Raw genomic sequence first — 27,026 nt, forward strand, 5'->3', positions numbered from 1 at the left:
AAACCAACAGAAAATGCAGCCAACCCTGAGCCTTTTGCAACTTCAGCTTCATCCTCAGGCTATCATGAAAGCCCCAACGAAAGAACTGCCTGGATGGTGCTTGGCTGTCAAAAGCACTTTAGGGGTCACTCTTGGGTTCGGAACACTAAACTTTTGAAAAAATGAACGGTAAATGTGAAAAACAGATTGGCTACGGGTGTCTTGAGACCCGTGTGTGAGAAGCCTGCCCGTGCACAGCTTACTAAGCAATGGTTAATGCAGGGTCAGGGGGAGGAGAGGTTTAGGATGGCAAGCAGTGACTTGGCCCAAAAAAATAGATGCCGTAAACCAGACCGAAGGGAGTAAACCAACAGAAAATGCAACAAATCCTGAGCATATTGCGCAAAGTGCATGTCAAGGGAACTTTTATGTTCAAAGTTCGAAAACAAATGTTTCCAGCTTCCTCGCACGTCCTCATGAAAGTGCCAACAAAAGTACCAACTGGATTGTGCTCAGCCATAAAAAACACTTCAGATGGAGCTATCAGGTACAGGCCGCCGTAAACTTTTGAAAAACTGAACGACTAACACTGAAAACAGATAGACAACGGTGGCCCTGAGAACACTGTGGGAGCAGCTTGCCAGTCCAGAGCGTAGGAAACAATTAGCAAGCGACAGCTAAAGCACCGCACGTTGTGTGTAAATAGTAACCTGACCCACGAGGAATGCAGCTGCCACCCTGCGTGCCGCTGCTCGCTCCCAAGAGCAAAACACCGTGGGAGTGAACATTACAAAAGAGGTGGGACATGCACCCGCCTTTAGCCATTTGCGTGCTTTCATTATTGAAAGACACACGCAAAAGCCAATCCAGTGTGTGGGAGGAGTCAGACCCACACGGAGTAAACACAAGAACCTCGCAGAGCAGCGCATGTGCGCTGCTAGGCTCGACCTAAAAAACGAAAAAGGCTTGCAGTGGCCGCAACCTTGCAGTAAAAGAGTAATTTAAATTCAAAATCCTTTATTAATCAAATATATTTTAATAGAACGGTATTTGTGCTTTCTTCCAGATGTGTGTATTTAGAACATGTGTACAAATAGATTTTTACTTCTAATACACATCATGAGAAATATGATTATTATTGACAAAAACAAAAGGCACTATTTACTTTTAATTACTGTAAAATGAAAATCTAGTGTAAACACACAATGACGGCTAGAAAATAAAAAAGATAAAAAGAAAAAAAAACACATTAGCTAAGTAAAACATTTGCCCACTAATCATTGCATTGAAGTGGATGAGAACATGTAATCAGGAACAAGCTCTAGCAAAGTCAATAGGTCTTGGCAATCTAAGAGCTATAGGCGTTATCAATGTTAATGTCTATAGCCGTTGACAATGCTAATGGCACATCAATGCAGCCATGCGCACTCTGTGCCAGGTGAGGCCTACCCTCCCTGCAGTGTCACCAGGGCAGCGTGTAATGTGCCCTCGCCCCTCAGGGGGCCCGAAAGCAGCGCAGCAGACATGCATCGCCATACAATAGCGACGCCTCCACAGCAGTTCTCCTCTTACAAATGGCATCATGTAATGACAATGTTATTTTCAGTAGTTGGCATAATGTAAGCTATTGGTTTATGTTATTGTGGTCTCCCTGCATACGTGGAACAAAATATAGGTTCCTATTAAGTATGTTTATTTCCACTATATAGTTCTTGTTTCATCACGTGAAAGGGATTAATGAAAATGGTATATAAAGGGAATGTAAATATAACTTAGTCACTATCGTTTCCATGCGATGGTCAGCATTAAATTTGTGACTATTGAAAATCAAGCACAGAGGCATGATAAAATAATACATCAAGGGAAATATCAATATAAACTCACACTTCTTAGATATTTCATTGAGGCGTTATGTGAATGCATACCTTAAAAGTGAAACCAAATCATTGTGTTTATTTGTACACTGATTTGCTGGTTAAACATTTTTAATTGTAATTGCGCCCAAAACACACACTTAAATCACACTTCTATCACTGCAATGGAAATAGTTAATTTAGGTATGTATTTACAAACAAATCATGCGATTAAAAGCACTTGTCTAAGTGTATGTTCTGAAATTAAATCAGAATGACTCAGAGTTAGAAGTAAAGTTGCACCCGCAAATCAAAATAAAAAATTATCCCAGTAGGTTGAAAGTTTTTAACTTTGATTTGCTGGTGCAACATTACATTTAATTATAAATGCAGGTGAATTATTTTCACAACATGCATCTAAACAAAGGCTTTGTAAACACTCACCAAAATAAGGTCTTTAAATTGAAGTGAGAGAAATATGATTTAGCCATGTGTTTTGAAAGTCAATCACTGGCACACAGAATTACAAGTATATCGTTCTAATGCTGGACCGGAGTGTTTGCATACACCAATCGTGTAAATTAGTTAAACAATCACCCTCATAAAGCAGCATCTGGCATTTGACCTCTGTCTTTGAATGCATAGCAAATGTGACAAGATAAGAACAAGATTTACAGTCATTTTTACATAGGAGCTTGGAGCAGCGAGTGAAAACTTGAGTGCCCATGTTAAGTACTCTTATACAAAGAAAAAAGTAGCTTCTGAAACAGATCCTAAAATAGAAGCAGTGGAGGAATAGTGTAATTGGAGCATGCTCTTGGCGGGTGCTAAAAACAGGAAGAGTCATGACAAATGCAAATGGGGAGAAAGAATATGAGAGTGACGATGGAGAGAGCAAATGGGAACAGTATAGTCTGGCTGAAGCCCACAAAATATATACATGTTTCTTCAAATCGAGACAGCACATGCTCTGTCTCGCCAAGACCTACAAGTGCTGCCCCTTTACAGTTAATAAAACTCAATTAAAAAAATGTGCTGTCCCTCACAGTGAAAGAGAGCCATTGGCTAAAGGGAGCTGACATCCTCATCCTTGGATCTAACCCTTCAGCCTGGGACAACTCCTGGTGGCCTACGGCACTGGGGGCAGCCCCGACACCCACCGACCACGCACGCAACATGGGAGTCATCATCGATTCAACACTCTCCATGAACAAGCAGGTCAACGCAGTCTCCTCCTCCTGCTTCAACACCCTCCCCATGCTCCGCAAGATCTACAGGTGGAGCCCGTCAAATACAAGCACAGTCACCCAGGCCCTCGTCAGTAGCAGACTCGACTATGGAAACGCCCTCTACGTGGGAGCCCGGCCAAGCTCATCGAATGAGTGCAACCACATTCAAAATGCCTCTGCACGCCTGATCCTCGACGTACCACGCCACAGCCACATCACCCCCTCACCTGAGAAACCTGTGCTGACTCCCCGTTAACAAGAGGATTCCCTTCAAGCTCCTCATCCACGCACTGGCCCAGCCTACCTAAACAGACGACTTTTCTTCTACATCCCCAACAGCCAGCTCCGCTCCGCTGTCCTCGCCCTCGCCACCGTCCCTCGCATCCGAAGAACAACCACCGGCGGCAGATCCTTCTCCCGCCTCGCCACCAAGACCTGGAACATCCTCCAACTGAGCCTACGACAGACCCAAGATCTGCTGACCTTCAGGAGGCTATTCAAAATTTGGCTGTTCGACCATTAGGATCCCCCCTTTTTTCCCCAGCGCCTCGAAACCCTCACAAGTAAGTAGTGCGCTCTACAAATCCTTGATTGATTGATTGACACATTGCCTCTAGGCTGTGGTGTGTGAAAGCAAATCGTGAAAACAGAGAGACAAGTGGTTAAAGAGGGCTGAAGCATAACCCCTCTCTTATTGTGTGTGTTTGTGTGTATATATGTATATATATATATTTTTTTTAATTATGAATTATTTTGCTTGCATGAGGCTGGCAAGACATATAAAGTTATCTCTGGATCAGACCTAACCAGGCTGCAAAAATGAACACTCAAAAACTGAATATAATTGACACATGTCGAAAGAATATAACTGCAACATTCCAACCTGCGTACAATGAGACATGGAGATTGGCTTTATAAACAACAAAGTGCTAAATCATGGCCTGCCTGGTTCCCGATCCCCCTCTGCTCCTTGCGGCGTTTGCCTGTGTTTATACCTTGCTCTGCTTAACACCTCTAATGTTGGACATTGATGTGTGTATCTACTTTTATGTAAACTGTATTGCACGTGCTCAACCTTTGTAAAGCGCTCTGATACCTCCGGGTCTAGCCAGCGCTATACAAACCTCCAAAAATACATAAATAAATATGATGGGCAGTGATTTAGAACTATATTTCTACCTTGCATCTGTGAAATATGGGCATTCAGCGTTAAGGCTTTAATAAATTGGGTGTTTCAAACTCAAGAAACATAGACATACTTGCCCCCAAGCCAGCCTAAGATTATGAATCTTTACTGCTGTTACTTACTCAGTTACCTGCAATCCTATATTACATCTGTTCCACAAGCAGTGGCTGATGTATGGTGTATTAGCTTGTGTAAGACACAGTATTTACTACTTGTGTGATGATCTGAGAATACAATGGAGCCCTAGCGCATGCACATCTGATTTGTTATAGAAGCAGAGAGCAAAAGGCTAATTGTAGACCAGACAGAATCTGGCAGTGTTTAGAAAAAGGCACAAAAATTGCAATTTAACATCAACATCGAGTCATTCAGTGGTCTTTTAAAATATTTCTGAAAGGCTTAAATTAGTAAATTAATGAAGGAGTTGTATATCATGGCTCTGCAGAATACATCTCCCTGCAAACTCAATCTCCCTAAACTACTTCCTGACTGATACACAATGAATTGCGAAACTATGTCTTATAGGTTTGTTAGGCAAGCTAGATGCTAAGCAGTGTTGTGGGTTGTGATATGTTGCACAACAGCCAGTGTCCTTGAACTGTAGACCCGCACCCTCTTTTTGTGCTGCTGCTAGTTTTGGGATCTGCAGCTGGTTCACGTAAGGTAGGGAGCATCCAAAGATGTGGTGCTGTATTTTTTCTGCAGACATACTAAGACCTTGATGTGGGTGCGTTTGTGGCTGTTAATAATTTTTGGGTTATTCTTTGAGCCACTGCAGTGACCGAAGAGTCATAGAATTTAGGATTCCATGGGCTTCCATTTACCAAATAGCCTGGATGTGCCACTCTGGACCTCCAAGAGGCATGTAATATGTTGTTCTGGGCAGGCTGACCTAGAGTAAAGGCAGATTTTATGTAGTTCCAACTACTACTGAGTGCCTCTCTGCAGAGCGAAAGGGGATGATGCATCTGAGTACACTAGTTTCATGATGGAATGCTGACCACATATTTCATATGGATTCTGGGTCATGTTCAAGCCAACAGTGACTTTTGGGATTTTGGAGATTTGGTTCTGTTTTTAAAGGCCTGAGTTTTGACAGTGCCACTATATATTATGTATAATGTTGTATAATAATGTTTACAAAATGGATGGGCTTTGGTTCCATTCCTTTTAACTACTGACTTTCTTCAACGTGTCTCAAAATGATGTATTGGCTCAGTCTAGTGGGGTATTTGTAAGTACATAGATTTTTAGTTTGGGAGTATGTCAGTCCTCCCCGAATAAGTCTAAAATCGTGTCCGGTCCAACACAAAAGTTCAGTAAATAAACCTGGCCCCACCTCTCGTAGCGATGGACATAAACTTAAGGAAAAGTATGTAAATTATTCCATAGTATCAAAACTAATTGAAAAGGCAAAACAAAGCACAATAAAAATATTACCCACCCAATTTCCATTAATAGAGGAATATTTCATTAGTGATACCAAAACAACTAAAACCCATTAACGGGAACCAGAGATATGAATTTTTTAAGTTTTAGACCAAAAAGCGCTATAATAGATAAGGGACCAACCAATTAACCACAATAAAGCAGAGGTTGGATAGCCAAAGTAAGGTGTCCCAGTCAATGATTTTATCTTCTGACTAAGGGCCTGATTTAGATCTCGATGGGTGGGTTACTCATCACAGCGGTGACTGACATCCCGTCAGCTGAAATATAAATCCTATAGGATATATTGGGATATATATTTTATTGAACGGGATATCCGTCACTGTTGTGATGGAGTAACCCGTCTGCCGAGATTTAAATCTGGCCCTTAGTCTTTGTAATGAAAGTTGAAATCCTCCAGCATGCAAAGTTGCAAGATGTATCTGGCATAGTCCTCTCGAATCAAGATAGCTGTTGGGCGAGGTCCTGCTGGCACCGTTGTTTTTCATGGGAAAACCTCCAGGCTGAGAACATTTCAAATTTCATGGCTGTCGAAGTACTCTCATTGTGCAAATTCTTTTTGCACCGTTGCCCAGTCAAGAGTTAAACTTTCTGATTTTAAGAATGTTTAGCTCCACTATTCGAGCAAGCCTAGAAGTCATATCCGATGAAGTTGGACACCTTTGCCGCAAGGTCCTGCTGATGCTCCAGAGTCCTTGGAATTCTTTCGAAGTCCCAGTTTTTCAGACGTTGTAGTGCAGCACTTCCTGGTCCCTTCTAAGGCTCCAGGCCCTCGGGACAAAACCTAGGGGCAAAGACTCACTCCAGCAGATGCCACCAGCAGTGTCCAAGCATGAGACTGCTTGTTTTGTCACTGTAGCCACACAGGAGGTCATCTAATCAACCCCTTGAATCCCGTTCTCAGTGCTAGATACAAGTGGAAATATGTCTCTGTACAAGTAACAAGCAGGTCCAGGCCTCTTCTGTTCTTCTGCATGTCTATATGTGTTACAAGAAGCTGTGAGTTAGAGGTCACTTTTATATGAATTACTGCCCAGTGAGTGGAGGGGTGGTCATTAACATCCCAAACAAATGAGAAAAACCCTGCCTGGGGCAACCCTTCCCACTTTTGCCTTACTGCCACCTATCCCACAGTGTGCAGTACTGAGGGAGCTCCAAAATGGCTGCACCCTTATGCCCTTGGGGGTTTCTGTGAACCAGCAAGGAGCATGTGTTAAACCTGGCATCCTTGGCATGGTTTCCTCCTAACGTTTTGCCTTCAAACCTGCTGTTTTTTTGTGGCTTTCAGATGCTTTACCACTGCTAATCAGTGCTAACGTGCTTGAGCTCTCTCCCTAAAACAAGGTGGAATTGGCTTATTCCTAACTGGCATACTTAATTTACCTGTAACTCCCTAGTAAAGTGGCACTACTTGTGCCTAGGACCTGTAAATTAAATTCTACTAATGGGCCTGGATCAGTTATTGTGCCACCCACTTGGAGAAGTGTGGCTCACTGGTTAGAAGCGGCAGACCCTGAAGCAGAGATCGGCCCGGGACCAGGGTTCAATTCCCGACGCGGCAGGGTCTTGGGTCAATGTCCGTGGACTCGATAATTCTCGCCGAGGTGCCTACGCTAACCATGGGTCCCACTCTGCAACTCTGGGCAATAGCTTGCTTAATCTCCACAACGGCCCCATCAGCGCCGGGGATGCCTGGCTTCACCTTGGAGGTGCCCAGGAGGGACCATCTCACAGGGAAAGTCAGGACGGGTTCCCCAGTGGTATACAGCGCCAGGACACTCCGATATGGAGTAACAGTGCGCTTTACAAGTATACCTCCCTTACCTTACCTTACCTTACTTAAGTAGCACTTTAAACATGTCTCAGGTCTGACATTAGTGTGTGTGGGCAATATTTTAAGTACCATGTCGACTTGGCCCAAACTTTCCTTTTCAATGCATGTAAGTCACCTCTAGGGTAGGCCCTGGACAGCCCAGAGGGCCGGGTGTATGTATCTAAAACGTGGGGCATGTACTTTTTATTTTAACATGTCCTGGTAGTGAAAAACTCTTACATTTGTTTTTCACTACTGCAAAGCCTACCTCCCCCATAGGCTAACACTTGGGTTACCTTAATACCTTTAATAAATAATAATTCCAAAATGGGAACGTGTAACCAGTTCATGTTTGGTGTCTTTGGAATTGTAATGCAAAATCCTATTATACGGTGGAGTCAGATTGGTGTCTGTCGGTATTGCCTGTAGTAATGCGTGTCTGATTTGCACGTATCTGTAAAGTTCATTGGGTCCCAGGTCATATTGCCGTTGGAGTAAGGTGAATGGGATCACAGTGCCCTTGTCCCACAGATCTCCCACCGTAGATATACCGATGTTGTCCCACTGCGCAAACCCCTTGCTCTGTCGCAGACGTCCCAGTGCCTTAGTGTCCCAGAGTGGTGTGAGTTTAGTGATCTATCCTTTCCATCCCAGTTTCGCTTGAGCCGTGTGCCACAGCGTGACTGTGTGCCTCATGGGTCCTAGTAGCTTTGTCGCCTGGTGTTTGTTGTAGAGAACGGCCAGCATGCTATTGGTTCCTAATTGCGCCCTGTCGGCCCTGTAGGCCGGGCTCTTCCTGTGGCGCATGACCCACTGGTTCACTATTTTGAGTTGCGATACCCAGTAATATAGCTGTAGGTTTGGCAGTGCAATTCCCCCCTCATACCAGCTTCTGTTCAATTTGATATGGGCAATGCGTGACGGTCGGTTATCCTCAAATAAATTGGAAACCAATGCCGTGACCTGTTGGAAATAGCGCAGAGGGGGTATTTTCTAGGGCATACAGGAACCTCGGAAGAGCCATCATTTTATAAAGAGCAGCTCGACCAAGAAGGGTCAATGGTTAGGCCGCCCAATGCTTCACATCGCTACGCAGACGTTCATGGGGAGGTTTTAGATTTTTTTCAAAAAATTCCGTCGCACTGTTTGTAATATGGATGCCCAAATATTTTAAGGAGCCCGAAGCTATCAGAAGTGGGCAGTCCGTTGCCAATGAGGGCCCTGGTCCCCTCAGCACGCTGATCACCGATTTTGACCAATTAAGTGTATAGCCTGATGTTTGCCCATGGGTGTCACAGAGCGCAAGGAGTGCTGGGATGCTCCTGTCCAGATCTGTCAAGTAGATTAGCATATCATCTGCATAGAGCGATATTCGGACCTCCCAACCCTCATTCCAACTAATCCCCTTCAGCAACGGCATTGACCTAATCAGTGTTGCCAATGGCTCCAATACCAAGGCAAAGAGTAAGGGGGACAGAGGACAGCCCTGTCGCGTTCCTCTTGCCAATGGAAACGTGTGCGAGATGTGGCCGTTTGCGGTCACTTGGGCCCCTGGGTTGGTGTACAAGAGGCGGATCCAGGCAATGAAGTTGGGACCAAAGCCCATATGGGACAAAACTGCAAATAGATATTCCCATTCCACCATATCGAATGCCATTTTGGCATCTAGAGAAAGGTCCACTGCCGCCTCCGACAGTAACGGAGCGCGCGCTACAACTCCAGGCACCCTTCTAAGATTCAGAGCCATGCTTCTGTGTGGCATAAAGCCCGATTGGTCAGGGTGGATCAATTAAGGGAGATGGGTCATTAATCTATTAGCCAGTAATTTAGCAAGAATTTTTGCTTCTGCGTTGAGAAGGGAGATCGGACGATATGAAGAACAATCTGCCGGGGGTTTACCGGGTTTCGGTATAGCCACAATCGTTGCGGTGCGTTGTTCCAGCGGGAGGTCTGCCTTCGCCAAGCTCTCGGTATACATTGCCAGTAGTGGTTTACTAAGTTTGTCGGACATTAGTTTATACAATTCTATGGGGATCCGGTTCGGGCCCAGAGCCTTCCCAGATTGTATTGATAGGATTGGCCGCTGCGTTTCTTCCACTGTCAGGTCTGCCTCCAGCTCGAGGACCGCCTCCGGAACTGCTATGTGACTGAGGGAATTTAGGGCTGCCTGTTCTGTGACCTCTCTCTCAGGGGTATAAACTGTCTGGAAATAGTCCGCTAGTATATTCACTATTTCCTCAGGGTGCGATCGCAGTTGACCCTCCTGGGTATATAGTTGCTGTATTCCCCTGCTACTCCCTCCCCTCTTGTCCAGCCAAGCCAGCATTTTCCCTGCCTTGTCGCCAATGTCATAAATTCTATGGGTCGTGCTATTGATATCGTCAATGTCCTGCGTCGTGAGATGGTTCTGACACTGCTGCTGGCATCGTTTCAGTGCATGTGCCGAGTCCGTCGTGGGATCTGCCATATGGGCCATGTTCGCTGTGTGAAGTGCCAGTTCCAGTTCCGAGAGCTCCCGCCGGTGTGTCTGCTTGTGCCCTGAAACGCAGCGATTGCCTGTCCTCGCAAGACCGTTTTGTAGGCCTCCCACAGAATCGAGGGAGAGCTTACCGATAATGCGTTTTCAGCAAAGTAATATGTGGTTGCTGTCCGAAGACCTTTTCTAATTTTAGGGATCTTGAGATAGGTAGGATATATGGGGTAGATTCGTTTACGGGTCTTCTCCCAAGTGGAGAGAGTCAACATCACCGGTAGGTGGTCTGATATGCCCCTGGGCAGTATTTCAATGGTGTCAGTCGTTCATGCCGTTGCCCAGCACCAAAAAATAGTCTATACGGGACAAACTATTGTGGACTGGCGAATGATAAGTGTATTGTTTGGCTATGGGGTGTTTATGTCTCCATACATCCGCTGGTCCCATTGCTTCCATAAAGCCTGAGAGACTGGGGGGTGCAGGTGCGCGTGTCCTCACAGGGAATGTGTCCAGTGCCGGATCTATTATAGCGTTAAAGTCCCCTCCCCAATGATGGTGTCTCCTGGCGGGAGATTCAGTAAAAACTCTCCCAATGCTGGTAGTGCAATGGAGTGGAGGGCCGGCGGTATATAAACTGCTACTACATTTAGACGCCGGCCTTCCCACTGTCCATGGATCGCCGCAAAGCGGCCCTGGTCATCTGTCTTGTGATGTAAAATAATGAAGGGAGAGGTTTTTTCCACCATTATACCTGTGCCCCTGGAGCCAGAGGTGAATTCAGAATGTGCTACCATTCTGTAGCCCCTTCTATCAAGTGCCTGGCATGCCTGTCCCGTAAGGTGCGTCTCTTGAAGTAAAACTAGTGCTGGGCCCTGGCGCTTAATCGCTCGTAACACCAGCCCCCTCTTGATTTTGTCCCCCAGACCTCTTACGTTCCAAGTGAGTAGTTTAAGAGGAGGGACTGCACTGTGGTGCGTCACGCCGTCAAGGGCTACGGGTTGGGAGTGATCTGTCATCCTGAAACGATGTGAGTGCGCCCTGTCTGTGTGCCGTCTTCAATGTAGCATACTTGCCGTCCCTTCTAAGTGTGTGCGTGCTATCCCTGATATAGTGTGTTGCAACGTGTGGATCTTGAACCAAGTGAATATGATTTTTAATAGACATTAGAAATAGTGTCTGTAGCTTAACTCAAACCAAATATAGCAGAGTTATTTTATATGACCTTTCGCTTTTCACATAGGAGCAGGTACATCCTTGCACACTAAATTAGCTTTTGGCGGCTAGTCACTGTAGTCATAAGCCAATTCTAAATTCTTGAACATTTAAGATTTCTAAAAAGTTATTTTGACCGGTTTGCCCATAGGTTTGAAAGCTACAACAGTCAGGCACCACAAATGACATTTAACTTTCCACACCGTTGGTTTGTTTTCCTCCACTTTACACTATGGCCTTACTGGAAAGTTAAATATGCCATTTAGGAGTTGCTCAATTATTTTTATTAGTAATAGGTTAGAGAACATACACTGGACAAAAATGTTTCAGTGTGTAGCATTTAAAAACCAGCATAATCAGTCCACAAGTAGTTGGGTGAACACACAAAAAGTGGTACGTTCTCACTGTAATAATCACTCATTTAATGGTCTTTCCACCTCCACATTGAACTGCTTAACAGACTATTTTACAACTATTTCCTTCTCTGCTGTCTGCCTTTCAAGGGTTTTGCTGGAATATGCCAGCGCTTCATGCATTGGCACAGTTAGTGTGTGATCTATTGGTTTTGCCAGTGCTTATGTGGAATATTATTCTCTCCTTGACCCTGTCTAAGCAAGTTTAACCTGGTTCACAGAATCGAGTCTCTCCTTACAGCCACTTCCAACAAGCTATACATGATCTTCGATGTCAGTGGTTCGGCTACCCTTATTAGTATTGACTTCTCAACATACTTTGATTAAGTCGCCCATCCCATATTACTCTCCAGACTACAGGACATTAAGATGGAACATGGCTGCCTAACTTCTTTTCTGTCTAGTCCGGAATAAGATGTGCTCTTTCCTACTTTCAGTTATGTAGTGTGTCCCTCAGGGTCTTTGCCTAAATTCTATCATTTTAGCTGGCGACCCTTATAAGATGGTTTAATCTCTAGTTCTTTTGCTATCCAGGCAGCTCCAGGTAGCTGTGAAACCAGAACTCCCATCTCTCCAGCTGCATCTTCATAATTGTCTTCTAGCAGTGTCCTGTGGATGTTCCGTAGACACCTTTAGGTTTACTCGGGCAAGACTGAGATACTGTGTTTGGAGGTTCTAGTTGGTAGAACTTCTGGTGTATAATGTTTCATTAAGCACTGTCTTTTAAACCCCAGATTGTTAAGGTAGTGCTTCCTGATTCTTGGCTCTTGAACGTCCATGCAACATTCTTTAATTTCTAACCAGTAGTCCTAGCGAATGATTACTTGGGTGATATTAGCCTTAATTTATTATGGAAATGCTGCTCATTTAAGTCTGCACCATTTTATGCTTAACAAGCCTCTGCTAGTTCAGAATTCAGTTGCCAGATCAAGACCTTCCCTCCAGGAAACACACAATAAACCATCTAGAAAGCTAATACGGACTCCCTATATCCCTAAATGTAAGAGAACCCTTTTAAGGACCTTTTTCGTCTGTCACAGAGGAGTACACAGTATCAGCCCCTTTATCTCAATTTTGACTTTCTTCATTACAAACTCTCAAGGAGCAAGTGCAATAATGGTAATAGCATTATTAAAGATTTAGGCATTGTCCTGAAATAGTATGATTAGAAGGTCCAGAAGCAAGACTGCGTGACCATGTGAGGCAACAGTGGAGAAACGTGTACACCGAAGGAGAGGGACTACAGAATAACTAAAGCTCAACTAGTCCTCAGAGTTTTTAATCTTGCCATAGTTCCTTCTCTCCCAAAAATAAAAGTTAAATCCGTTTGGGGATCTATATACAATTTAAATTTCCTTTCACTAGAGACAATGCCCACTATCATCACGGATGCACCAGCACCCATCACGGGTAGCAAAAAGATCTTCATCAAAGAGCCCCACTTCAGGGGCCTGCTAGGCATTGCATTGCCCACCCAGTGTGGGACAGAATACTTTGATGAAACATAGCACTTTCGAAGGTGAGATTTCTTTTTTCTCCTGAACAGATAGATTCCTCATAGCTCTGGTGGGTCAACAATAATAACAAAGAAAGTAATACATAAATCTTGACTACGGAATTAGACTAGTCCCTGTGTTTTCCCAGAACTTCGTTCTTTTGATTTATGATTGAGTTGAGAGGATCTATGTTGAGCTATACCAACCTCCCACCCCGTTTCTTGTTTTGTGTATTAATGGACTATGCCAATACCTGCTTATTAGGACTTGCCACTAAACTGTTCACCAGATTACGGCTTTTTCAGAATATGGCAGTGTGATTTATCTATGGATAGGGCAGATCTGATCACGTAACAGATGCCTGAAGTAGACTATACTGGTTAGTCGTTGAACAAAGATTTTTTTTATTTTAATCCATGTGCCGAATCACTGGGCCTTCCTTGGTACTGGTGCTTCCAGGCTCTAGGCTGTTCTGTTTCGTAAGAATATCATTCTGTTCTGGCTCTGATGTTATGGAATCAACTCATGTTTAATCTATGAGTAATCCCATACCAGTAACTTTTCGTAAATCTTTAAAGAGATCTATATATTTTCTTACTTTTGAGAGTGTAATCTGTTTTGTGAAGTGTGTCAGTTACGTGCTTTATCAAGATGAAGATGCCATTCAGTGATTGTGCACTTAGAAATTGTCTATTCGATTCTATTAATTTAATTATGTTCTACCGTATTTCAGTAGTTCTACAGTACTTCAAATCTTTCAGACGTTTATGGTGCTCTAGGAAGCTTTGAAGAAAAACAAAAGTTGATATGACTAGCCCTTCACAATATGCTTACAGTTCAATACATTTGTAATCGAGATGTGCAGCTCTTTACTATATGGAGACACTGTCTAAAAAACATAGAATCATAAACTCATCAAACATTTATACTTGTGTGTAAAGCTTTTAAACTGTGTTTGATAAATATCATGATAAACTCGCCATAGGATTGTACTCTGCAGATGTTGCCTAACTTGCTGGTAGGCATTCCTAAGCATAGCCTTTTTCAAAAGCTTATAGGTCATGTGCCAAGAAAGGATGGGTAAGCACCATTTTTGCCACTAGTGCATGACTTCTTATGGCAGTGCACAGTATGCCAAAGAAAGCTTCTCTATGTTTTGGGAGTTGATATTAAATATGTTTTTGTTGTCTTTGGAACAGAGCTTTATTATTTCACAAGAGCTTCGGTTCTTTTGAAATGCTCGAAGGATCTGATCTTTGGCACCAGGGATCAAGTCCTTCAGCTCCATTTTCAAATCGACATCAGTAATGAGATCAAACAAATGTAGATAATAACCTGGAATTTAAAGATATTGGTTTTAGAGTGGGTACATCACAGGCATCCCTGGACAGGAGTTCAAATCAATATACAGATACTGGCAAGATGCTTGCCATTGTGCTCACTGCTTCTACTTTTCCCTTAGACCGCAAAGTGAAAATCCTTGCGAAGGGACCGCAGATGGGGGCCATGTTGCTTTGTGTACATTATCCCTTGAAAAATAGTGTACCTTTAGTTATCCTCGCAACATTTGAAGGAGGCTCAGTAGGAGGAGTGAGCATGTGGTACTTATTTTCATTGCTTCCATAGCCAGTTGTTTTTTTGTACCATAAAAAGGGCTCGATAAATATTGTAAAGGTTTGTCCATGTAATGCAAGAAGTCCAGCTTTTCTTGACGATTGATTTTCTTCAAACATGTATTCCACTGTGCTCGTGCCCAAGTGAGCATTTTTACTTCTACTGACTTTTCCATATCATTCATATTGTTCGGGAGATTAAATATTCTTTTTGCCTTTATTGGCATTTAAATTGTATTCCTTTTACAGATTTAAGGCATGTTTTAATTGTTTCTCCTTATTTTTTCAGAAAAAGGGGTTTGACGTGGACAGCCTCACCCAGTCCGAATTACGTTTTCTTCTAAGTATCCTAGAAGGAGAATTGGAAGCAAGGGATCTTGTGATTGAAGCTTTACGGGTAAGTCTTATTTTCAGACTGACATTGAGACTCTGTTATATTGGTCTATAGTAGCAGTCTTGGTATGATGAGAGCAGGCTTGCCAATGCCTCAATACGTCCACGATTAGAATACTGCCAACCAGACTATAAAGAGCTTGAAAAATTATTTGCATCTGGTACTTGGAGAAAAGATTCCATATGATTATCACCACTTCCTCCAACCTGGGTGCCTGCAAGCTGACTGACCGCAGTGACCGCAATACTGCTTGGGATAGGACTAATTACCATACCCTACCCGGCTCCCAACTCCCTGAGGAAGCCCCAGGCCAGATGGCCGATGTCATGGGGCGAAACACGTGTTGGCTATAGAATATTCTCACTTGGCTACGAAACATGAGAAAGATAAATTGGAATTGATTCCAAGAAATACTTGCTTTTCTTACTTGTTCCAACACATTTTCAAGTACTCTAACAGTTATGGGAAAGGGGTTTCCAATTGTCATGAACGAGTAAACCTCACAAGACCAGCTACTACCATAGGTTCGCTGAGGCATCGGACCCTTTACCCCCCACCCTCTGAACAAATATCACCAAGTTGTTTACCACCTAGCAGAGAAAATAAGTACTCAATGTTCTTATTAGACCAGGCTTGCTGCACCTAGTAAAACTCAGGACTGTCACTCATGTTGCTAAACATAGTCCAAATTCCATGAAAAATGGGGTTGCTAGCCCGATCTTCCAATTCAAGACAGGAACCACCTATTCCAGCCTTTACATTTCCTCGTGGGTAGCTGGTGAAGAGGCAAATTCCATCACAGTTGCCGACGTTCCTGAAAAAGGGTTATGTGGTCACCAGACAGAACTATCTGACTTTACCATATCATGATATCAAAAGCATCAGATCTGTGACAATGATGCATTCAAGGTGCATTATATCATACCTTCAGAGGGCAGGATGTTATTTTCTGAAATGCACCTCCAGTATGGTAACAGACGCCTTGATAATAGCACTCTCTTAAAAACGAAGAAACATTATTTTCTTCAAGCAGGTCTTTATTTAACTTGTTGCTACCCTCTCCCTTGATATTTAATGCTTCATAGTATGAACATCTTGATTCTTTACCTACCATTTGTTATGCAGAATGCACCACAAGGAACATATAACATATTGAAAAAATGTGTGTGCTTGTGTAATGTTGTATGTGGCATATGTTGCCCAACATAAAATGCTAATTTCAGTGGAAGACCTTTGCCTCGGATTTATAAAAAAATGAAGATTTGAAAGATGTGCATAATCATTTTCAAATACAAAGTTTTGATCTAGCTATACTATTGCACTGATTATCAATGCTCCTTTACTTTAAGGCATATTTTACAGACCCACTGCTATAACTTGTTACAAAGATGGAAATTAAATAAAAAGTGAGGACTGATGCATAAGTTCTTTGTTTTCCAACGTGCATTACATTCTTTAAGGTTATGAAATTAAATGAGTAGGAAATATATCGCCCAATAAGAGACCACAGAAGCACAGTTAAATTAATTCAATATGTTATAGAGTTGGCTTACATAGCTGTTAAACCATGGTGACATTGTCTTGCTCATTGTAAGCAGTACCTCATTTCAGATGTAAAAGGGAGTACAATTTACGCTGGGGCTGCAAATCCAAGAAATAGGGGTTAAAGAAAATCTTCCAATACATACATAAATCTTTGCAGAATCGGTTAAAAGCAAAGTACTGAGAACATTTTCTAACTACCTTAGAAGAAATCAATGTATCAAGAAGATTTTAATGAATTTTAGCAGATTCATTGGCTGATTACGCACATTATCTAAGAATATGGCTTGTACAAACTTTATTACCATTTTTGTATTAATGAGAAGCAATATCTAGTTTTCTTTATAATTCACTTGATGAAACCAAAATGCACACGTGTCCTAAACAGCAAAACCATTAGGACCAGGAAACACTCAAGCATGTAGTGCCATTATGCAAAAGACCTGCTTTCCCCTTACTCAGTCAAGATATTTTAATTTTTTTATATTTTTCAAGATAGTTGAACATTGTGAATAGCCACTTATATATATTTTTACAGTAACAGCACTCACCCTTGTTCACTTTGTCTCTCAAAAGAACAGCGAAACCATACTGAATTATTAAGTGCTGCAGGCGTCATTTAATGTAGTGACTATAACACATGTTTATACTAATATATTTAATGTTTCTGGAATTATACGAATGTACATTGTGTGGTATATTCATATCTTAGTTATAACTGAGTTTGCTGTTCCATTATGATGTATGGTAAGAACCTAGAATGTTGAGGGTTTCAGATGATGCAAAGGGAGTGCGGAGAAGCGTGCGCTTGGGAGCACATAAATACCTGTGTGGTAATATTATGATGGATTACATTTGTTTTATTTGCAGCCCAACTTGCAGTTGAGAACTTACTTCTAAGTTTGTAATGGGAATAAGCCTATAGTAAATGTCACTTCATTACGGGATATTGCTGAAGGTACCCTATGGAGAACTCCAATTTGAAAAAACTAGAATTGAAGTACAAGTTAAATATGCTGTGCAAGTTTTATAGTGGCTTTTTAGGATGCATAGGTTTTAACTAAATGATTGTTATTATATCAGTGTCTTGTGCAGATACCTTCATACGGTCTAATTGTTTGTGTTTTGTCTTTCAATACATGTAGTAAGCTGGAGGCATTTGCATAAGTGTGTGTCATTTGTTACCCCTTTTTTTCAATTGGGCATGCCTGTATTTATGCCAAGTTTAAATGTTCAGATAATCATCCATTATTCATTTGGGATGTCTTATGGGGGTCATCGTAAGTTAATGTAGAAAGAGACATTGGTGAGAACACATCACAGAAGAAGCCCTTGCTTCTCATTTTCACAGAAAGCCCATGTGGAGACTTGAATCAGCTGTGAGTGCGACATGTTTTTGTTGCGGTGGTTAAATGGAGGGATGGCAGCAAAATAGTTGAACTACTTTCTGCTTCACACTGTGATGGACTAAAACACTGTTTAAGGTTGCTTCATGAACATCAAAACCGATTATAACTAGAGTTCCTAGTGTTATATTTTTTTTAACGTTTTCATTTGTATTCATCCATATTTTTGCTATCCTATTGGTATTTATGCATATTTATTTTGTTTGTGCTTTGTGAATAAATTATACCTAGAATTGTATATTTCCACATGTATTTAACTGATAAACATGCACTCCTACTTTGATGCCTTTTGTGTTTTAGCTAATTAAGCAATATAACAAAACAATACACCCACAGGTAAATATTAGCATTCTACTTTAAATATATGTTGACTTATGCAGTCATTTAAGGATATCGCATCCTCTTTTTTTAACTTCCCATGCTATGTATCGACTCCGCTGTTGGCCTGGAGTTTACCAAAGACAACATGGAGAGTCACAAAAAAAGAAGCCTAATTTTCTGTATTTTCTGCTTTAAAAAGTGGGCTGCAGATGGTACATTTATGAATAGATGGTGTTGGGCTCGGATGATTGCACTTGTTTTTCTCCTGGAGAAGTCTTTGTCGTCACGGGGTCGGTGAGTCCTCCTTTGGGTGCTAGTGAGCATGGGCATCGGCTCCATTCTTAGATTGTTTTTTTCCGCCATCGGGTTCGGATGAGGATCGAGGCGCTCCGGACCGACTTCCACAAAGAAGGTTATATTCGGAGCGTATTCCCTTTCCAATTCGACGGTATTGTTATCGAACGCGACTACACTTCCATTTCGACGCGTTTCGAAGTCAACAACAAGATTTCCAACTGCTACGTCGACGAGACCAAGAAGCCCATCTCGACGTAGTCCAGCCCGGAGTCCATGGAAAGGACTCCATTCAAAAAATGTCCAACGTGTGGTGCTAAGTTTCCACACAAGGACCTACACGAGGTGTGCAACCTCTGCTTGTCCCCTGAACACGAATCCAGGGACTGTGAAGCCTGTGCGGCATTCTCCTCCAAGTCGACGATTAGAAACCGTCGAGCCCGAAGACACGAGGTATCGAGAATGCAGTCACAAGCAATCCCGGAGCTGTTCGAGGACCAGCATCCCGAAGAGGAGGAAGAAGAGGAGGACGAGGCGGGGTCACAAGCGGACGAGTCTGACGTCGAGGAAATCGACGTTCATCAAACCGTGAGTGACGACGTCCCCTTACCAAAGAACAGACCCCCGCACGGTGTCGACCCCGCCCTCGAGCCCGGTCAGACAACCGAAAAAAGTTTCAGACGCCCCGCCTTCGGGCCCGGCAACGAAACCGAAACACTCGGTCTCCCACCATGGTGGAACCGAGAAACGGCCCACCTCGACATCGACACCGAAGCTCCATACAAAGGAAAGCTCGAAGTCGAAACAGAGACATGCTTCGACGTCGAAGACAACCTCGACACCGAAGACATCTTCGACACCGAAAACATCGGATTCGAATAAATTCACGGTGCCGAAAATACAAATGGACAGTCAGAAGAAAAAACACCTTTCGGACCCAAAAACTTCGGTACCGACACAGGAGCATCAAACAGATCCTAAACAAAAGACTCTGTTTATTGATCCACAAACTGGCAAGGTAGTGACAGAACTACCTAAAAAGAGGAAGAATGAAAAGTCGGACGACAAAACTCCTCCTAAGAAGAGAACAATGGGGATGAATACAACTCCTCCCCTTTCTCCACAACCTAGAGACACACCCTCTTCTCCTCTTCCTCACACTAGGCCAGCTACTCCTTTACGCCCATCTACACCCATAACAGATGTAGAAAGTGATACAGGAGAGGGAGAACATCCTAGGGATGACGAAGACACAATCCCAGAGGATGAAGATCCATGGGAACAATATAATGTAGGGTCAGATAACGATAACAAACCTGACCTGTATCCCTCAAAACCTTCACCACCTGACGATAATACTGGTTTTGCACAACTAATTAATAGAGCAGCAAAATACCACAAGGTAGAGCTACATGCAGAACCTCAAATAGAGGATTTCCTGTTAGAAAAACTACCTGCTGCACAAAGAACATCAGGTACACTACCAATGCTTAAGGGCCTCCTCAATCACACATCAGAGATATTCAAAGACCCGGTGAGGGCTAGGGTATTAAACCCAAGAATTGATAAAAAATATAAGACAGCTCCAAAAGACCCAATATTTATCAAGGGACAAATTCCTCTAGACTCACTAGTGGTCACAAACGCTCGCAAGAGAGCAAACTCTTTAACTACAGGAGAAGCTCCACCTCCTGACAAAGAGTCTAAGCTAATAGATGCCTCCGGCAAGAGAGTAGCATCCCAAGCGGCAAACAGCTGGCGCATAGCTAATACGCAAGCGCTACTTGCACGGTATGACAGAGCTCATTATGATGAATTAGAAAAACTCATCACTCACCTCCCTAAAGAACACCAAAAGAGGGCAGATCAACTCATACAGGAAGGAAAGATAATAACTAATACTTCCATTAAGTGCGCCCTAGACGCAGCAGACACTGCAGCAAGATCCATAAACACAAGCATCATGCTAAGGAGACATGCATGGCTTAGAGTTTCAGGGTTCAAACTAGAGGTACAAACATCATTATTGAACCAACCTTTTGATGAGAAAACACTTTTCGGCTCAGGGACAGATGAGGCCTTAGAAAAGATGAAAAAAGATACGGAAACGGCTAAATCAATGGGAGCATTGCAACAGCCAACTCAAAGAGGTTCCTTTCGTAGGTCCACCTATAGAGGAGGATCCAAAAATACAGGTACAAGCCAGCAACCAACCTCTTTTACACCGACATCACCCAGAGGTAATTCTAGAGGTAACTACAGAGGTAACAACAACAAGGGTAGAGGTCGCGGAAACAATAACAACCGCAACTCTCCAACCCCAAAGCAGTGACTTCATACAGCTCCCCCCAGACCATATAACACCGGTCGGGGGACGCCTATCACAGTTTCTACCCGTCTGGGAAAACATCACATCAGACAGGTGGGTGAGACAAATTATCCAACATGGTTATTGCCTGGAACTCACAGCTACCCCACCAAACATCCCCCCCAAACAGCGTCCAATGAGACAAGATCACCTGACACTGTTAAAACAAGAAGTACTATCCCTGCTAGAAAAGCATGCCATAGAGAAGGTTCCACAACACCAACAAGGAACAGGAGTATACTCCCTATACTTCCTGATCCCCAAAAAAGACGGGTCTCTAAGGCCAATACTAGACCTGAGACCTCTCAATGCATACATAAATTCGGAACATTTCCACATGGTCACGCTCCAACAAGTACTTCCTTTACTGAAGAAAGGGGACTTTCTTTCTACACTGGATCTAAAAGATGCTTACTTTCATATCCCTATTCACAAAGCCCACAGGAAATACCTCAGGTTTGTGATAGAAGGACAACATTATCAGTTCAAAGTCCTTCTGTTTGGTGTCACAACGGCACCAAGGGTTTCACAAAATGCCTAGCAGTGGTTGCAGCTCACCTAAGAAGACAACAAATACATGTCTTCCCCTACTTAGACGACTGGCTAATAAAAGCCAAGTCACAAGAAGAATGTCTGCAAAACACACAAAAGACAATTCAGCTGCTACACCAGCTAGGGTTTACGGTGAACTATACAAAGTCACACCTGCAACCAAGCAAGGTTCAACAATATCTAGGGGCTACTATAGACACAGAAAAAGCCAAAGTATACCCCAATCCAGTCAGGATCCAAACAATGCTTACAGTCATTCAAAGATTCCAACCACAACACTCACTAACAGCGCGAGTGTTCATGCAACTATTAGGGATGATGTCATCCTGCATACTGCTAATACCATATGCAAAACTACAGATGCGTCCGCTACAAGAATGCTTAGCGACACAGTGGAATCAGGCTCAAGGACAGATTACAGATCTGGTGTTGGTAGACGACCGCACACACCGCTCTCTGAAGTGGTGGAACACAACAAACATTGCCAAGGGGCGGTCGTTCCTAGAACCAATTCCACAGGTGATAATAACAGCGGATGCATCGCTCACCGGATGGGGAGCGCATATGGAGAAATATACAGTACAAGGAAGATGGAGTGTGCAGGAGAAAAGACTGCACATCAATCATCTAGAACTACTAGCAGTGTTTCTAGCATTGAAAGCCTTTCAAATGCATGTTATCAACAAAGCAGTCCTGATCAGAACAGACAACATGACAGCAATGTATTATATTCAAAAACAGGGGGGGACGCACTCTCTCCAACTATCCAGACTAGCGCAGGAAATCTGAAGATGGGCCATTCCTCAAAACATCTATCTATTAGCCGAACACCTACCAGGAGTTCAAAATCAGATAGCAGACATCTTAAGCAGATAGTCAGAACAAATACACGAATGGGAACTGCACCAACAAATACTGCAGCCATTCTTCCAAAGATGGGGACAACCAGAGATAGATCTCTTTGCCACTCATCAGAACGCAAAATGCCAAAGCTTCGCATCCAGGTACCCACACCACCTGTCGCAGGGCAATGCGTTATGGATAAATTGGTCCAACAAATTTGCATACGCTTTTCCCCCTCTCCCACTAATCCCATTAGTGGTCCGAAAGCTGCAACAACACTCAATGACCATGATACTAGTAGCACCCACGTGGGCAAGACAACCGTGGTTCACCACGCTCCTGCAACTCTCACAGGTGCCACACCAAAAGCTAAGAATTTTACCCATGCACCTTACACAGAACCATGGAGAAATAATGCACCCAGATCCCAAACAACTGAACCTAGCGATCTGGCTCCTGAAATCCTAGAATTTGGATACTTAGATCTACCCCCAAATTGTATGGAGATCATTAAGCAAGCGAGACGTCCCACCACCAGAGCATGCTATGCAGCTAAGTGGAAGAGGTTCGCGGTATACTGTACCAGTAATAACATCAACCCTCTGGACGTATCAACAAAAGAGATTATTTGCTATTTACTACACTTACAGCAATGTAATCTTGCGTACACATCTATCAGAGTACATCTAGCAGCTATAGCAGCGTACCTACAAAACAGGCAACACCTATCCCTGTTTAGAGTGCCAGCAATCAAAGCCTTCATGGAAGGCCTTAAAAGAGTCATTCCACCAAGATTACCACCTTCCCCGGTCTGGAATCTCAACATAGTACTCACCAGACTAATGGGACCACCTTTCGAACCTATGCATAGGTGTGAAATACAATTCCTTACATGGAAGGTGGCCTTCCTTATAGCCATTACCTCCCTCAGGAGAGTAAGCGAATTACAGGCATTGACCATACAAGAACCATTCCTACAGTTACACCAGAATAAAGTGGTTCTTAGAACAAACCCAAAGTTCTTGCCTAAAGTGATTTCAGCATTTCACATCAATCAACCAGTGGAACTAGCAGTCTTTTTCCCAAAACCACAGACGGTAGCAGAAAGGGCCCTACACACATTAGATGTCAAAAGGGCAATATCGTACTACATTGAAAGGACACAAAATTTCAGGAAAACTAAACAACTATTTGTAGCGTTTTCCCCAACACATAAGGGCAATCCTATCTCTAAAGCGGGCATCGCCAGATGGATTGTAAGATGTATACAAATATGTTACATAAAAGCAAAGAGAACGTTAGCTGTTCCTCCTAGAGCTCATTCTACACGTAAGCTAGGAGCATCTATGGCATTCTTAGGAAACATTCCCCTAGATGACATATGCAGAGCAGCAACTTGGTCTACACCACATACCTTCACAAAACACTACTGTGTTGATGTGCAGGCTACACAACAAGCCAGAGTGGGCCAAGCTGTATTAAAAACTTTATTTCAAACGGTTGCGACAGACACGGGTGACCACCGCTAGGGAGGTAACTGCTGTATAATCTATTCATAAATGTACCATCTGCAGCCCATATGGCTCGAACGGAATATGCTACTTATCAATATGCATCTGTTCTTGGCATAGAGGGCTGCAGAGTGGTACATGCCCTCCCTGCCTCCCCGGAAACCTGTGTCTGTCCCAACATTATCTTATTTAGATACACTTACATGGGCATCCCTTTCTGTATTCTACTACACTACTCCATCTAACCCTACTATGGCAAAACAATCTAAGGATGGAGCTGATGCCCATGCGCACTAGCACCCAAAGGAGGAGTCATCGACCCCGTGACGACAAAGACTTCTCCAGGAGAAAAACAAGTGCACTCATCCGAGCCCAACACCAGATGGCGATCTATTCATAAATGTACCACTCTGCAGCCCTCTATGCCAAGAACAGATGCATACTGGTCAGTAGCATATTCCTTCCTGTGTCTATTATCTGTAAAAATCAGTAGAAACGGAAAACTTGGAGCCTTAATTATAACTAGGGCTCCCGGTTTTATGGTATTTTTTTTAAACTTTTTCGTCTATATTTATTTTTTGCCCATCTTATTGGTATTTATCCATATTTATTTTGTGTTTTGCAAATATACGGAGTCATGAAATGATATATTTCCACATTTATTTAACTTATAAACATGCACTCATACTGTGCTGCCTGTCGTGTTTTAGCACATTAAGCAGCCAAATATAGCAAAACACTACACCTTCAGGTAAATATGAGCATTATTATACAAATATATGTTACCATACACCTGCATTTAGGGAAATCTTAACATTTTTAATTTCCCATGCTACCTATCTGCTCGGCTGAGAAATCACGAAAAACAGCATAGAGTCACCTTCAAGAAGCACACTTTTCGCATTTTTCCGCTTTTAAGAATAAATACACACAGGAAACACTTTGTTTTCTGTGTGTAATTATCTGTAAAAATCCAGAAAACCGGGAGCCTTAATTATAACATAGCTCAGGATTGGCTACTAGTGGATTACTCCGGTGTACCTTGTGGCGCAAACATCATCGTCATCGCTCCATTTTAAAGTATAATGCAATGAGGATTGGCTACTAGTGTATTATGGAAATTTAGAGTGGTTCAGGCAACATCATTGTTGGACATTAACACTGAAAGTTCTGATAAACGTTGTATTTAAGTGAACACTGTGTGACCGATATCTGTAAAAGACTGTTGCAAAGTTCACCACAATTAAAACCTTGGACTTTGTTCAGAAGATTCATATATAGGTATGTAGTGTGTTGCATTTGACTCTTGTCCTATTTGATTACCTTGAAAGATAATAGGTCCTGAGGTCATGTGAACTGTGGTATTTTGGTTCGGGTCAAGAACATTATTACATTATTCTGTGATGCATTCGTTTCTCTTAATTATTACATTAAGGGACTTTATTCACATCCTTTATTACCATGCAGAATGTAATTACTCCACCATTTGTTTAACATCTTCTAGTGGTCCTAGTATAAAATGGGAGAAATGTCTTGGCCCAGAGGATCAAGATGTCTTTGATCACTTAAATGGAAAGTTCAAGTGAATAAGATAATGCTTTGTATGAATAGGAGGTGTGCATAAAAAATGAGGCAACTATTACTTATCTAAAGTGACAACAATTTGAGAAAGATTCGATTTTGGTGAAAGATGAATCTGTGGAGGACTGCAAACCTTAATTAAGGAGATTAGACTTGTCGCGTAGGTTTGATTCTAGTGTTGATGAGCATATTATGCTAGAGTGTTTAATGCCATCTTGGGGGGTATGGAAATCCCCTGCACTTGGCTGGGAGCGGACATAGTGCCAATTTATAAAAAGGGTTCTCCTCTGCTCCCAGCCAACTACAGGCCGATTAGCCTCATAGATGTTCCCCAAAAACTCTTCTCTCGTCTCCTCCTGGACCAGCTCCTTGATTGGATGGAGGCCAATGAAATTCTTAGTCCTCTCCAGGCTGGCTTCAGAAAAAACTCGTCCACCATGGACCAGATCTTCCACCTCATCCTCCTATACTGGAAAACGGTGAGGATTCAGGGCGGGAGACTGTACATGGTGTTCGTGGATCTGCGGTCAGCCTTTGACTTGGTCCCACGGAAAAAATTATGGGAGGTCCTAAAGGAGCTGGGCGTACCAACTGAGCTGCTGCATGCCATAATCAGGCTGCACGATGGCAACTATGCGCAGTTTAGGTGTGGGAGGGATGGAGCACTCTCCTCAAGGTTCCCTGTTCTCAGGGGGGTAAGGCAGGGTTGCGTCTTGGCGCCGACCCTGTTCTGCCTCTTCGTGAACAGTGTTATATCTTACCTTGATGAAGTAAAAGATAATGACGCCCCTTCTCTGGCAGGCAGGAGGGTGCCAGCTATCATGTTTGCTGATGACACCCTCCTGCTTTCCAAAAGCCCAATGGGGATCCAGAGGATTCTGGATGGATTTGGTCTTTTCTGTAGACAACATGGTCTAGAGATCAATACAGAGAAGACCAAATTCATGATTTTTAACCCCTCACCAAAGAGAAGACCAAATCCCACTCTGGGTACAGCTAGCTTAGAAAGGGTCACAACCTTTCAATATCTGGAGGTGACTCTGCACGAGAATTTATCTTGGGATCCCCAGATAGTGAAATCTCGGCTAAAGCTGACCCAACTATCAGGTGCAAGTGAAATCTCGGCTAAAGCTGACCCAACTATCTGGTGCAATCCTGAAGGTTGCAAATACTTCGACCTACAAACCTATAAGTCCGGCACTGGAACTGTACAAAACGCAAGCCAAGGCGGCTGCAATGTACGGCAGCGAGCTTTGGGGGTACAGAGCAGGCCTGGATCTCGTCAGAGTAGAAAATATCTTTCTCAGACGCCTATTGGCTCTCCCCCGTGGCACACCCCTGATTCCCCTGAGATTGGACGTGGGTTTACCCTCCATCGCTGCTGAGCTGGAGTCTAAGCCAGTACGTTTCTGGCACAGGCTTTGGTCCACCAGCGAGCTTGAACATTACAGGAGTGATCTCACCCACGTATTGGCCCTGAATCAACGAGATAGAATTC

General features: G+C 43.1%; 1 protein-coding gene across 2 annotated transcripts in view; it reads left to right on the plus strand.

The window, feature by feature from the left end:
* CTTNBP2 (cortactin binding protein 2) overlaps positions 1 to 27,026 on the plus strand; it is a 671,065-nt gene that overhangs the window by 83,772 nt on the left and 560,267 nt on the right. For both annotated transcript variants that reach the window (XR_013606931.1, XM_078674334.1), the window contains exon 2: positions 15,006 to 15,113. Coding sequence is in view for 1 of the 2 variants with exons in the window: in XM_078674334.1 (XP_078530460.1) it covers positions 15,006 to 15,113 (108 nt within the window). In the remaining variant the exon portion in view is untranslated. The remainder of the gene's footprint in view (positions 1 to 15,005; positions 15,114 to 27,026) is intronic.

This window comes from Lissotriton helveticus, chromosome 1_1 (genome assembly GCF_964261635.1).
Source record: "Lissotriton helveticus chromosome 1_1, aLisHel1.1, whole genome shotgun sequence".
NCBI classification, from domain to species: Eukaryota; Metazoa; Chordata; class Amphibia; order Caudata; family Salamandridae; genus Lissotriton; species Lissotriton helveticus.